At 39.5% G+C, this 13,194-nt stretch overlaps 1 protein-coding gene across 9 annotated transcripts in view; it reads left to right on the forward strand.

Moving 5' to 3' along the window:
• Positions 1-13,194, forward strand: part of PICALM (phosphatidylinositol binding clathrin assembly protein) — a 65,669-nt gene that overhangs the window by 50,342 nt on the left and 2,133 nt on the right. For 4 of the 9 annotated variants that reach the window (XM_085574546.1, XM_021536215.4, XM_085574531.1 and 1 more), the window contains 5 exons: positions 658-757; positions 2,515-2,538; positions 4,538-4,597; positions 6,854-6,958; positions 12,953-13,055. In XM_085574546.1, the coding sequence (XP_085430672.1) occupies positions 658-757; positions 2,515-2,538; positions 4,538-4,597; positions 6,854-6,958; positions 12,953-13,045 (382 nt within the window). In that variant the 3' untranslated portion in view covers positions 13,046-13,055. The remainder of the gene's footprint in view (positions 1-657; positions 758-2,514; positions 2,539-4,537; positions 4,598-6,853; positions 6,959-12,952; positions 13,056-13,194) is intronic. The other 5 variants (XM_021536219.4, XM_021536216.4, XM_085574526.1 and 2 more) reach the window with 3 other exon arrangements.

Genomic DNA, 13,194 nt, shown 5'->3' on the forward strand with positions numbered 1-13,194 from the left:
AGCTGTTGGAAGGTGACTGTAGACAGAGTGGCAGTGACAGTGATAGCAGCAGGCAAGGTGTCCTGTCTCTGATTCCTTTCAGACTTTTAGTCATATTAAAAAAATTCATCAAAATGTTTCTTTGTAGTTGTTGCAGGTAGTCATAGCACTCCTTAAGTACTTGGTATGATCTTAGTGAACAGAGCAGTTTTAAAGATTGTGAAACTGCAGCCTCGGCCTTGAGGCTGATATTTAGACAAGTGAATTCTGAAGCAGGGTGTGTGTATTTGAGGGTAGTGAACATTTGCTCTAGCAGCAAAGTTAAAAAATGGGATTGGCAAATTTCAAGTTTATTGGGACCATCTGTGCCAACTCTGAAATCATTCAGAAATCTAACATGCTGTCTTGAAATCTAACTCAAATGTCTTGACCTGAGTCAGATAACACTCATTTACCTATTCTGGGCAAGTTAACTATGATGCTGAGGAGGCTCATGCTGAAGATTTTTTTTACTTTTCTGAGCCAAAACATATCACGAAATTTTTTATCAACCCCTTTGCTAAATGAGCTTCATTAATAAAAGAAGTCTCATTCCCAAGTGGAAATGGTGTTTACCTGAGAAAGTTTTATAAGAAAGTCCAATGTTTTCTAACAAATTTTAAAAAAATTTATTTAAAGTGATGTAAACTGGACTCAGCCAGGTGAAAAGAAACTAACAGGTGGTTCCAACTGGCAACCCAAGATTGCACCTACAACTGCGTGGAATGCTCCAACGTTGGTAAGCAAATGCTCATTTTAAAATAGTGAGTTCCCTGTAATTTAGATCTGCAGGGTGATGTATAATGGATAAATTTGAAAATGGTCTATAGTTGTAGTAAAAGGTTAATAGAAAATTGAAGAAGTGGTCAGTTGGAGGTGTGTACTACTGGGATTTGTTTTTCTTGGCTGTGTGATTCTAGTAAATAGTTTGTGATGTGATGTGCAAGTTTAGCACAAACTTCACTATTGTTTGAGCAGCCTCTCTCTTGGGAGGCAGGGCTCTGGGTTTCACTCAATGGACTTTCCAAGTGCACATGGAGACAGGCCAAGGGGCAATGGCTGTGAACTGATAGAGGTCAGGTTTAGATTAGATACTAGAATACTTCACTGTGAAGGTGCTGAGGCACTGGCACAGGTTTCTCAGAGAAGCTCTGATGCCTCACCCTGGAAGTGTTCAAGGCCAGGCTGGATGGCGCTTTGAGCAGCCTGGTCTAGTGGAAGCTGTCCCTGCCCACTGCAGGGGGGTTCAAGCTAGGTCATCATCAAAGTACTTTCCAACCCAAACCATTCTATGAGTTTGACATAAAACTCTGAATTCCAAGGAGTGAGGAGGCATTTGGCCATCTAGAAAAGCAGAAGTGTGAAAGCATCCCACAGGTGCCACACATCATTACATTGTAACTTGGCCTGCTCTGGGGGTGGGAACTGGCCCCATGAGACTTGCAGAGGTGTCTGTGGCCACAGCTTTCTTAATGTACATAACTACTGCTTTCCTGCCTGGTGTGTGCAGTTGCTTTTAATCCATGTCATTTTCAATGAGCAAGTTCATGTCTATTTTAACAGGTAGTATTGGCAAGGATTTTGGGGTGTTGTGTAGGGGGGGGAAGGCTTTTAATTATATGTTAAGGCTTTACAGAAGTAGTTTTCAAAATGTTCACAGAACATTTTTGCATGTGAGTCCTACTCACCCTTTCACCAATGACCTGAAGAGCTGTACAGGAACAGAGCGAGTAACAAACTACCCCCAAGGATTTATTGCATCTGGCTCTGACTGGGGGAGGTTGAATCTGCAGTGCAGTAATGCAGCATTGTGGATTTGGAAAGATAGAACTTGTATCCCTGGGTCTGCCACCTCTTCCCTACCAGGTGTCTCCTATCAACTCACTGCATTTATTTAGGGAGAAATATGTTTGTGGATCTTACTGGAGGATGTGTAGATATTGAAGAATGTAGATATTGAAGAAATTGTAACTACTCGCCTGCATTAATGACTGGTGGTTTGAGTTTATCTGTGTGCTTGAATCTGTTTAATAACTCATGTCTTATATCTACATCTTGTGATGATAAGTCATTATATTTAACAGCTTTTATTATTGAGAGATACTGTTGAGACACTTCCTGTGAAACTGTTCTATAAACATAAAAAACTTGAAAAATAAATCATGTGAGGGGAAAAAAAAAAGCTTTGGTTTCCTCTGCTGGTCCATTTATTGTGGAGTTGCTGCTGCTTGCTAAATAAATATGCTTTTGAAAATCTTTGGTGAAAAAGGCATATACCAAATAAATGGACTGTGCAAACCATTGTCAAACCTAATACCAATGACAGTATCACAGGTGTGTTGTCTCAGTGAATGACTTGAATTACAAGAATGTGTTGGAGTAAACATTTAATGTATTTGTGAACTAAAATGCTATCTGTGTATATTCTGTTGTGTAAGTATTTGCTTCTAATCCAATGTTATTGCATTATGTAATTGTTCTCCCTGGGAAATACAGAATGGCATGCATTTTCCACAATACGTAAGTGAAACAACCCACAGCCTTTTTGCAATCGACTGGCATGCTGATATTAACCACTGCTGTTGCAGAATCTCATAACCTCCTTGCTATTTACACATTTCTCATTTGAAAATCTTTGGTGTGCCAAAAATTGAGCTTTTCCTAGCATACACAAACTTCATAGGTGGTGTGCAGGCTCTTGAATCGAATGATGGCATGGGTAATACCAAGATTATTTTTCCTTGCTTTAAAATGTACCATCTGCTGCCAGAGAGCTGGGGTGTGTGTCTGTGCTGCCTTTAATGCATTTGGTGACTTCTGAATGAAGATAAAATATTGTGTTTGAATAACTGCATGAAACCTCACAGGCTTCTGTTATACGTGGCACTTGATCCACATTTATGATAGATCTTGATTTTTAATTTTTTTTTAAGTGGGGAGAGACCAATATGTCATGAATGCTGATATGAAAATAGAAAATTAATGCAGATAGTTTACAGAGGGCAAGTTGTGCTTGCTGTCTGAGGAATGTAGGCTTTAATTTCAAAGGACTCTTTTTTTATGTCAGCAGTAATATTGGTCTTTCCCTGTACTGTTTTTATTCCAGGGTAAATTTGTAACTAAAGGGTGGTAGGTCCATATTTGGGCTCTCAACAATAAGTTTATTCAGCATGTTTGTGTAGGTGTGTGTACACAAGCAAAACACCAAAAAAAAGTTGTAATTTTCAGGATAGCTTTTCCCGTTGTGTGAAATATATGGTGAATATGCTGTCCAGATGATTTTCTGTTCTCATGGCAATTGAAATGCCAGCTGCACTGTCTGTACTATGTAAGAAAAAGCAGCTGATACCTTAGAACTGAATTCAGAAACAGCTTTCCTCATGTCCTATTCCTGATGAAACAATTTATCTGCTTTAATTAATCCAGTATGATTAATGATTTATGATTTGGCTCTTTTCTGTAGCAGTAATGTCTGTGTACCAAGAAATGCTTATAGTGTTTGTCTTGAATAGAAATCCCCACAGCAAGAGCATGAAAATTACTGGGTTTTTTCTGAAAGGGAAGACTGATAGGAGGTAGAGTGGATAGACAGCCATCTATCTAAATATCTGTAAGACCAGTTTAATCTGAAAAATAAACCACAACTTTTTGTTGTTAAAATAGTTAATGCTAATTTAGAAAGTGGATAATAAACTGTAGAATAAAGAATATGGCTAAGACATGAACTGTTTTTACTTAAATTTCTAAGAATTATCAGTTGTTTTTCTACATTTATATTGCCAGATAGTTTACAAAACAGAAGTTCACCCAAGTTTTGACAGCAGTTGTACTGTACCTTCATAAAAGGTACAGTAAGTACATCAGGGTAATATAAATGTATCTGGCAAGCTTTTTTAGCATGAGAGGACTTCTGGCATGTTCAGATGCAGTGAATGGAGTGAGTGAGGGAGAAGGAATGCAAACTGGCTATTCCTGTGAGAGTCTAATTTATATCAAAGCCTGCTAGGAGAATTCCCATAGTGTGTCCATCCTGGCTAAAGAGAATTCCTGTAAGTGTCAGCAGAAGCAATTGTAATTTGGTCTTTCAAATGCTCTTTTAGGACTCTTTGTGTACCATTACTTTTGATACTGAAATATAAGTATATAATTCATGGGATTAAAAAAGTGCTTCTGCTTCATGGATATTTTCTCTCAAACTTCTCTGAGTCATGTACTGTGTTCTCTAAACAGGATGTTGAGAGAGTGGTACTTGCAGTTTAGTTCAAACAGCCAGAATCCTAATGTGATAAAAGCAAATACATTATTTGAGATTTTTCAAGATGGCCCATAAACTCTAGCTTAGGTATTGTACTCCATCTGAAATACTTAGGATACACTCTTAACACCAGATTGCAAACCCTATTTATTCTTTGCTATGTTCATAATAAGCTGAGTGCTGCAGTTGATCCTTAGAAAGCAATGTCTTAGAGTATGTAGCTGATGTCTTCTCCTCTCAGTTCACCACTGTTTCTCACACCAGGCACCCCCTGTAATGGCCTATCCTGCCACAACGCCAACAGGAATGATGGGCTATGTGATGGTGAGTGGAATTCCTACAACTCCAGCCAGGCAGATGCTGTATATTGTTTGATTGCTTATAGTTTGGTAGCTCTTGTTTTACTGAACTATTCTACTGAAGACTGAATTTCAACTCCCATTCATTTATTCCTCAACAAATTAACTTCTGGTTTCCTGAACCACTTACATGCTGTTTGTCTGAAATTAAGTCTGCCCTTCCTTATTTCACTTGTTTGATTCATAAACTTCTTAAAATAGAACTAGATCCTGTTTAAGGTCCCTTCCAACCCAAACCATTCTGTAATTCTATGAAAATAAACACAGTCTGCTCTTGGTGGTCTTTATTGGCATGGAAATAAATTTATCATAGACGTAAGTTTATCGTGTCAATATAAATATCTGCTTTCAGAATAGAAATGTTTACTTGGTGAAGTGAAGCTTTCCTAAATACCTTCTGCTGAGGTTTGGGAGCAAGCATCTGTGATGATTAATGCTACAGAAATGCAAGTTTGTGACACTGCAGTATGGTGTGGTTTTGGTTGAGAGTTGGATCTGTTAGTGACACACCAGTGCCTTCCTGCTTTTTGCTTTGAAAATTTTTGTTCTTACCTTAAATTTTAAAATATTTCTGAAATTACGTGCCTTAGCTGTTTTTAGTATGATTTTGATGCAGCATAGCTTTCCTGGGTGAATAGAAGGCAAGAAAACTTTCTTCTAGCAGTTATTCTATTAAATGCCCCACAAATTAAAGGAAAAAAAAATGTAAATGTTTCATCATATAACCAAATTACTTTAATGATTTACAGCTTATATACACTCAGTAAGTGAACTGCAGAAGTGGCCAACTGTGTTTTTGAGGGCCTCTTGGGACAGTATCATATATCATCATTCGCCATTACCCATCCATGTACTCCCATATTCTTGGTCAAAGCTGTTATGCTTAAACTAACATTAATATGGATTCAAACTTGATCTACACAACTTTGCACTTATGGTATCAGCAGCATTTTCATAGTTCGTTTGAGTCAGCAGCAGGGGAAGGTAACATTTGTAATGTATGACAATGTAATGTTGCTTGTTGTGTTTTGTTTGATTGTGGGGTTTAATTGCCACAGTGAAATGGAAACTGGAATTACGGAGCTGTAACTCTGTTACCCCAAGTTGCTGCTGCTAGTTCAGACATGTGCAGTATCTAAGTAGGAGGGGGTGAGGTGGGCCATTACAGAATGACCAGTGGGCTCCATTGCACATCCTGAAATCTGCCCTGGCTCGTTCAGACTTTACTCAGGACATTTACCATCAGGAATCTCTGAAATGTTGACTCAATTTACAACTCTTGCTGTTAAATCTTTTAGTTTTTCATAAAAACAATAGTGGGGACCAGAGTTCTGAGGATGGTCCTATCCTAAATGCAGGCTTTTCCCTTATGTTCCCAAATGCTGTGAGCTTGCTGGACAGGCAGCTTGTTTAGTGCCATAGCACTATGCCTGGCATTCCCTGGCTGCTGCTTCCTGTGTCTTGGGCCAGCAGTTGTTCACTTGTTCTTACATTTTTTAATGAGGTGTTTTCATTAGGGTCGGTTTATTGAATGGGTTCACCCTGTGATTGCCCAAACAGCTGGTTGGCATGATAGGAGGAGTACCACCACCTCCAGGATTAGTCAGGGAAAAGCAGCTTGGAATGGGGATTGCTTCAGTAGGACTGCTGCTGGCTGTCAACCCAAGCCTGAGTGGAATGCCAAAAGCAGTGCTAGAGATGGGTTAGTTATAACCTGACTTGTAAGACCATTAATACACATTAAACTTGTAATTTGGCTCAGCTGGAGTGTTGGTAACACTTTGACTCTGGTTGCATAATGACTTAACATTAATTGCACGTACAGCTCTCAGGTTTCAATTTTGTCCTGAGCTCTGTCAGCACTGCACTGCTGTCTGCAAAACTGTGCTTGTGCTTTGGGTCAGTCAGGGAAGTGCTGTCAGACCTTGGGTCTGGGAGCAGAAGGACCAGCACAAGTGCTTGTCTAACGAGTTTTAGTGCTTCAGATCTTTCAGCAAGAAATTGAATGGGCTTAGTTGTTATTGAGAAACTTCCTTGGAAAGGCTCTAATGTAACCTTTCTGGTAACCCTTATTTGCAGAATATTGTAGAAGGATCTCACATGGTTGCATATCTCAAATATGACCGAGACTTTTCACTCATTTGCCATTTTTCTTTATCTGCTTAAACACTTGAAATGCATTAATGCTGTGTGTGATTTGATGCTGTCTGGGTTTTTTCAGCCATCACAGATGGGAGGCATACCAGTAATGACCCAGCCAACTTTGATATACAGTCAGCCAGTCATGAGACCACCAAACCCCTTTGGCCCTGTACCGGGAGCACAGGTGTGTATATTCAAATTGTTCGTTTCCTGGGAATGAACTACACGAGGCAGTTTCTTTAGAAGTATATTTAATATGTTAATTTTATACATAAATATAATTAATATCTCTTATTTGTGTTGGGCAAATTATTGCAAAAGCTCAGTGGTTTATGGAAGGCTTGTTTCCTATCTACTTGTTGACAGCAGCAAGTTTGTGTTACCAAAACAAAGAGGGTAGGTCTTTTTCAGACATTGTTTTTCTGGGAATGTGACAATGACAAAGAATAGCAAAAGCTGATGTCTATGCTCTTTGCTGAAGATGAGCTTTTTCCCCAAAGTCATGTTCCATGCTGCTTTACCCTCAGAGTGTGGTTTTGTGAGATTGGCTATTACAGCTTTCTCCTAAGTATACATGTCGCTGTTCTATCCACTGATACACTTAAAAGTATTATAAAATGCCTGAAGTGCTAGGTGTGTGCTTGTATTACAACATTTTGCAGGGGCCAGACAGGGTGTGTGTAGCCTTTTATGCCCATGACTGCATTAGATGGATTTGAAAAAATTGTGGAATTAAACTTGGTGAAACCTCAACCCACCACCCAATTGTTGGTCCTGAGCATCTCAGTGGGAGGCACGTGGCACATCCATCTAGTTTTAAACATGGTAGTCTCCAGTGGGTTTTGTGTTCCTCCATGGTTTTGCAGGAGACTGCATTTGCAACATAGTGAAGATGTGCAATAGCAAAACCAATCTACCAGGCCTTTCCCTGTTTAGTGCTACCTTAGGTGGAGTGTTCCTTAAATCTCCAGTTACATGTTTCTTGGGATGTGTTGTGTCCAGATTGATTACCTAACCTACTGGAATGTGTGTGCCAAAGGGCCACTCTGAGCTAACTGCATGAATACTGGAGTTAAATACATACCTGCTACTGATTTGTTTTACTGTTTGTTTTACAAATGTCTGTCACTGGGAAATTTCTATCTGAACTCACTTTTGTAACCCAATAGGCATCTTAAGAGAGAGGTTTTTTTATGGTAAGAAAAACATTTTAAAAAGTAGGAGGAAGAGGGGATGGATAACCCTGACTACATTCATACTATTTTTAGAAAATTTTGCTATCATTAATACTTTGTATTTGTGAACTGCAGTTAGAGGCAGAGCCAAGTTTAACTGGCAGACTGAAGCTCCAGGATTAAGTGTGGTATTACTCACCTATCAGATGTCTCTTTTTCAAAATTCACTCTCTACATCAGAAATGTGATCATCATTAGAAAAATGAAATATATTGTGCCTGTATTTTGATCTTACTATAAAGAGCTCTGTTTTTATAGGTGAATGTTTAAAAGCATTCATGTATAACTTCACCTAGGCATAGGTTGATGTAACTGCAGTGTTTGGGACTAGACTGTGGAAGGAAGAGAATTCAGCAGAAAGCTGGAACTAAAAAGAGCCTCAAGCATTTTCCAGTGCCTCAGTCTGATCCTTTTATAAGAAGGATTCTGCTGTTTGCTCCCAGTGGGCTGTATGCCCATTGTCTTCTTAAAATACAGCCTTGTGAATAGGGTTTTTTTCTAAATATCTTCTTTTAAATGCTTTATCTGAAAGGGATGCTGTTAGATTTCTTCAGCTAGAAATGCAGTTCTCAACTCTGTTTGTCGTAGACTTTTGAGAGCTGCTTTGCACCTTCACTGTCACTTAAGTGTTTTGGTATTTTTCACATGGATGTTATACCATTTCAAGAGGACAAATAGTGTTTATGACACTTTTTAAATATTGACCAAATAAAAGGTTCCTCAAGGATAGGAGTTTTCTCTACATAAAAAAAAAAAAAATATTAAATGATCCTTTAAAAAAAAAGACCTGCCTACCTGCCTGATTCAGTTATGAATGGGTAGATGGGTCTGAATAGCCCAGTGAGCCTTTCTGCTTAATTTGACATTGCAGGGCGTGGCCTAGGCTGAAACCCAGTTGGCTGTCAGAACAGGAGAAAGAGGAATTAGTCACAAGTGAGGTGTGTGGAGCTATATTTATTCTCTTACCTGACAATGTTTGGCTCCTGTGAGAATTAATTAAAACACACCCTATGAGTCAGCATTTGCTGTGACCAAGAAGGGTTTTCCCTGAGACACACAGTCTTTGTTGCTGGAAGGTGTCAAGTTTTCAGAAGCCTGATACCAATAAAGCATCTTAAATGAAACAAGGGCTGCATGCGAGAGCTTCCCCATACACAGCAGAATTTATTAATGTATAGCCATGGAGGGGAATTACATTGAGTTTACTGTGTGCTGAGTCTTGAGGCTCTTCTGAGACTGTATTTCGCCATTTAAGTTTAGTTAATGCTCTTGTTGTGCCAGAAATAGAAAAAGTAAAAGAAACAGAAACGTCTGTTCTTGGGGTCAGTAAACAAATCTTAAAGAATAAATCATGGTTATCTGAAAGGCACGCAGCTCAAACTGTCCACATGGATCTCTGTAAAGACCATTATTCTAACAGTGGTTTTGTTCATGGTGTCATCATGCCAAAACCAAAATTGTTTTCCATATTTACTTGTAAAGCACCAGATTATATCACCTCCAGTCTCCTAGTAGATCTTGGGTGTTGTCTACAGTAAAGAAAGCTAAAGGTACTTAAAAGCATGATGACAGATATGAAGTTGTTGCCAAAAAATTTATTGCCAAGTTGTAGTGAGTTGAGAATGCACTGGGAAAATAGGCATCTTAATGTCGTGCATATAAAGTTTTCATATAAATTTAACTGTTGTTCATAACTCGATACTCTCAAGGATTTTTCTTAGTAAGTTTTTTCCATCTCTAGGCGTACCTATTTTGCTTCTCTTCCAAGTGTTCTCTTTAGATGCTTGCAATTTTTCCCTAATTGTAGCAGTCAAAAGCAAAGAGCAAAATAATTTGAAATAATTGAGAATGAAACTAGAACAGTCACTTCTTTGGAAATCTGAGTGCAGAAGGGATTAATAGTTTTGAAAGGTGTGTAATTTTGAAAATATTTATCTTGCAGTATTTCCTGCCTGAGAAAGAAAATAAGTTTTAATCATGATAAAATAGTGGGCATTACCCACTGCAACTTATTACCTTGTGCGACCCAGAGCAGTGAGAATGTTTGGAGTTGTATGATGACGTTGTAGCTGGTGAGGGGGGAGTGTGTGTGTGTGTGTGTCCGAGGAGGGGGTGGGCTGAATCAGTGGTTCAAGCAGAGGGATGGCAGATGTGATACACTACAGCAAATGCTGAATGTCCCAGACAAGCCAGATCTGACTGATGCACAGGGGCTGGAATGTGTCTGCCCATCACAAGGCCTGAGTGTCCCAATGTGCAGTAGCAGGGCTTGGCTGTTAAACCAACAACGGTGTTGTGTTGGCCAATATAAAATGATACAATTAGGACAAATCCGTGTACTTTCACACGTTGCATGTTCTGCTGTGATTGTCCCCATGAGGACATAGCCTTAGGAGGGGGAAGGAGATGGTTGGTGCAAAATTTAAGATATAAAATAGAATAAAGAAATCACTCCACCTACTGCAAACATCTGTAAATTGTAAAACAATTAGCTGTTAACACAGGTAACTGTACATGGGAAGTAGCAGAAGTGATCACCTGGGTGATGGAGAATAGCTAAATGTGCAAATGAGTAAGTTGTTTTGGTGGATGTGTTTTGTGGTTGGTTTTTGGCTGGGTGTAGAGGGGGGGGAGGGTGGTTTTGAGGGGTGTTTGAAACTAAGAACAGGGTAGGAAGTTCAGGACAGACTTATGCCAGAAAGTAGCCCTTAGAGATGCTTGTGTGGCACATTACCCCTAAAATATATGGTAAAACAGCTTGACAGGCTTGTTTCATGGAAAACTAGAAGGTAGCTTATGATGGCAATCAACCCAGTGCTCGCTTATGGATGGGTTTTTAAGTTTTACTGTGACTCCAGGGAGCTTTGTCTGTGTTGGAGGCAGTGGGAAGTGACGTCTGATTGCTGAAGGTGAGACTAAGCTCTCAGCAGCGCAGTGGGTGCATTTCACATCACACCAGCTCTGGGCAGTAGGGGCACTAAATCCACAGCTCCAGCTAGATCAGCTCTAGAGAAACTGATGGCCACCACTATTGTTTTAAATGCTTCTCCTTAGAAACTGCTAGGAGCAATCCTGGTTTTCAGATCTATTTATAAACAGTAATCTAGAGAGGTGCAATGTAGGAAACTATCTAACTATACTTCCCATTATTTTTTTTTAGGTCTCCTTTTTAATAATTAGCGGAATCTTGTTAAAATGCATGTTTACTGCAAGTCTTGTCTGAATTTAATTATGGCATCGAGGTAATAGCATTGTCAACTTTTTCCATCAGATTTTAACCTGAGCAGGCTTCCCAAAATTTCCCCTATGTTTGGTTATGTGCTGATGTTGCACAACTGGCTCAAACCTACCAGTCTTCCACACTGCTTTCAAACTGGGATGTTACTTTGGTTGTGATATGGGTTGGAGATTTGCCAGCTCAATTTGACAGGAATGTATGTGACTTCAAGACATTTGAGCATGAAGAGGAAAAATGTTTCCTGAAATCAAGTGGCAGCAAGCATTCCTTGCTGAAGTTAGGACTCTGTTGGACCATGTCACTAGTCTGCCTATGGCTTTCCAAAGGAAAGAACCAAGTTTAAGAGGGGAAATTCTGACATCCTGAAGCTGTTTCTCAAGCATTTCCCATTCTGTCTCATGACTTTTGCATAATTTATGGTGACTGGATCTGAGTGCCTCAGATGGGGGAGTGGGGTTTCAGGAGGAGATGAAGATTCCAATGCAGATCAGCCATGTACTGATTCTGAAGGAAGTCCTTCTGCTCATGTGTTTTCCGAGATAGACATTCATGAAAAAAATTTAAATGTGCAATGGCAATATTTACACTCTGAGCACTTCTGCAAGCAATTCCCATAAGCAGACTTCCTGTCATGCATAGGTTAGCAGGTGCCTGGCATTTCCAAAGGAAAAGGTCTTCATGCAATGTTTTTTGCCATGGGCACGGGAGCGCAAGTGACTTGGTTCATAACAAACTGTTCCAGTGAGGAGCCCAAATTGGAGGAGGCTGACTTTGATTTATAACTGCAGAAACATGCATGTTTTACCCAGGGGGAGGGCAAATAGGATTTAATATAACACCACTTATAACAGGAAAAGTACTAACAGAGAAGGAAAAATAAATCAACAAATAGCAGATACTCCTGCATGTACAGCCTGCAGATAATTGGTCCTTCCCAGCAGCAGCAGTTGGAATGCCAGTATTACCCACCTCTAAGTTATGTGCTTTATGTGACTGAGTTTGTGGTGTCCTGCTTTAGGTACATGACTGTAGGATGCAATTTTTATGATTTTATGGACTATCAGTCACAGTCTTCAGTTCTCACCTAAAATGGCCACAGTAGCAATTGAAACTCTCATCTTTTTTTCTTTTTTTTTTTTTCTTTTTCTTTTTTCTCTTTCTCACAGAATATATCTCGTATTCTCCTTCTAGGTCCCAAATTGAGAATTATCTATTCTCTGCTATCCAGCCTCTTTTTATATGCATCCTATTTTGACAAGAAAAGATGCTGAGAGCTATTCCTTCTGGAAAAACCATCTGGAAAGCTGCCATGCTCTGGCTAGACCCCAGCATCACCTCTCCCTGCCAGGCTGTAGTTTTCCCAGTAAAGCAGGGAGAGGACTAACCTGTTTCACAGAAGTCAGGCTGAATGTTTTATATCTTCTTTTGAAGAAGACTGCTGTGAAAGTGTGTATTTGTTTGATTGGCAAATGCCACTGGCATTTCCTTTCTGGAGGGTCATGTCCAGCTTGTTTCTACATTACACCAACCATTGAAGAGGCTTTGTTTCCCATATGACCAAACACCTTGTTTTAATAGTTGACTTCTGCCAAGTTTGCCTCTTAACCTCCCATTGTCCTTTCATTACACGTTTAGCTTTCATATTCTGTCATTCTGAGACCTTGTTTTCTTTTTCTTTCCCTTTCTCTGTCGTCTTTCTTACTAGCTGTCTGCAGCATCCAGCCCTTCCAGTCAGAGTCCTCACAGAGCCTCAGGAAAGGATCCCTTTGCAGAGCTCTCTCTCCAGGATTTCTTGTAGAACAACTTAGGTATTGTCCATTACTCTGGGGAGATGCTGGTGTTTGTGATATGAAACAAAAAAGTTCTAATTCAAGTTTTATTAACATGGCTAGAACTGTTTCTGAAGGAAATAAAACCGAATCTTGTTGAGTTGGAAGCACTGTGGAA

The sequence above is a fragment of the Lonchura striata genome, chromosome 1 (assembly GCF_050655825.1).
Source record: "Lonchura striata isolate lonStrDom1 chromosome 1, ASM5065582v1, whole genome shotgun sequence".
NCBI classification, from domain to species: Eukaryota; Metazoa; Chordata; class Aves; order Passeriformes; family Estrildidae; genus Lonchura; species Lonchura striata.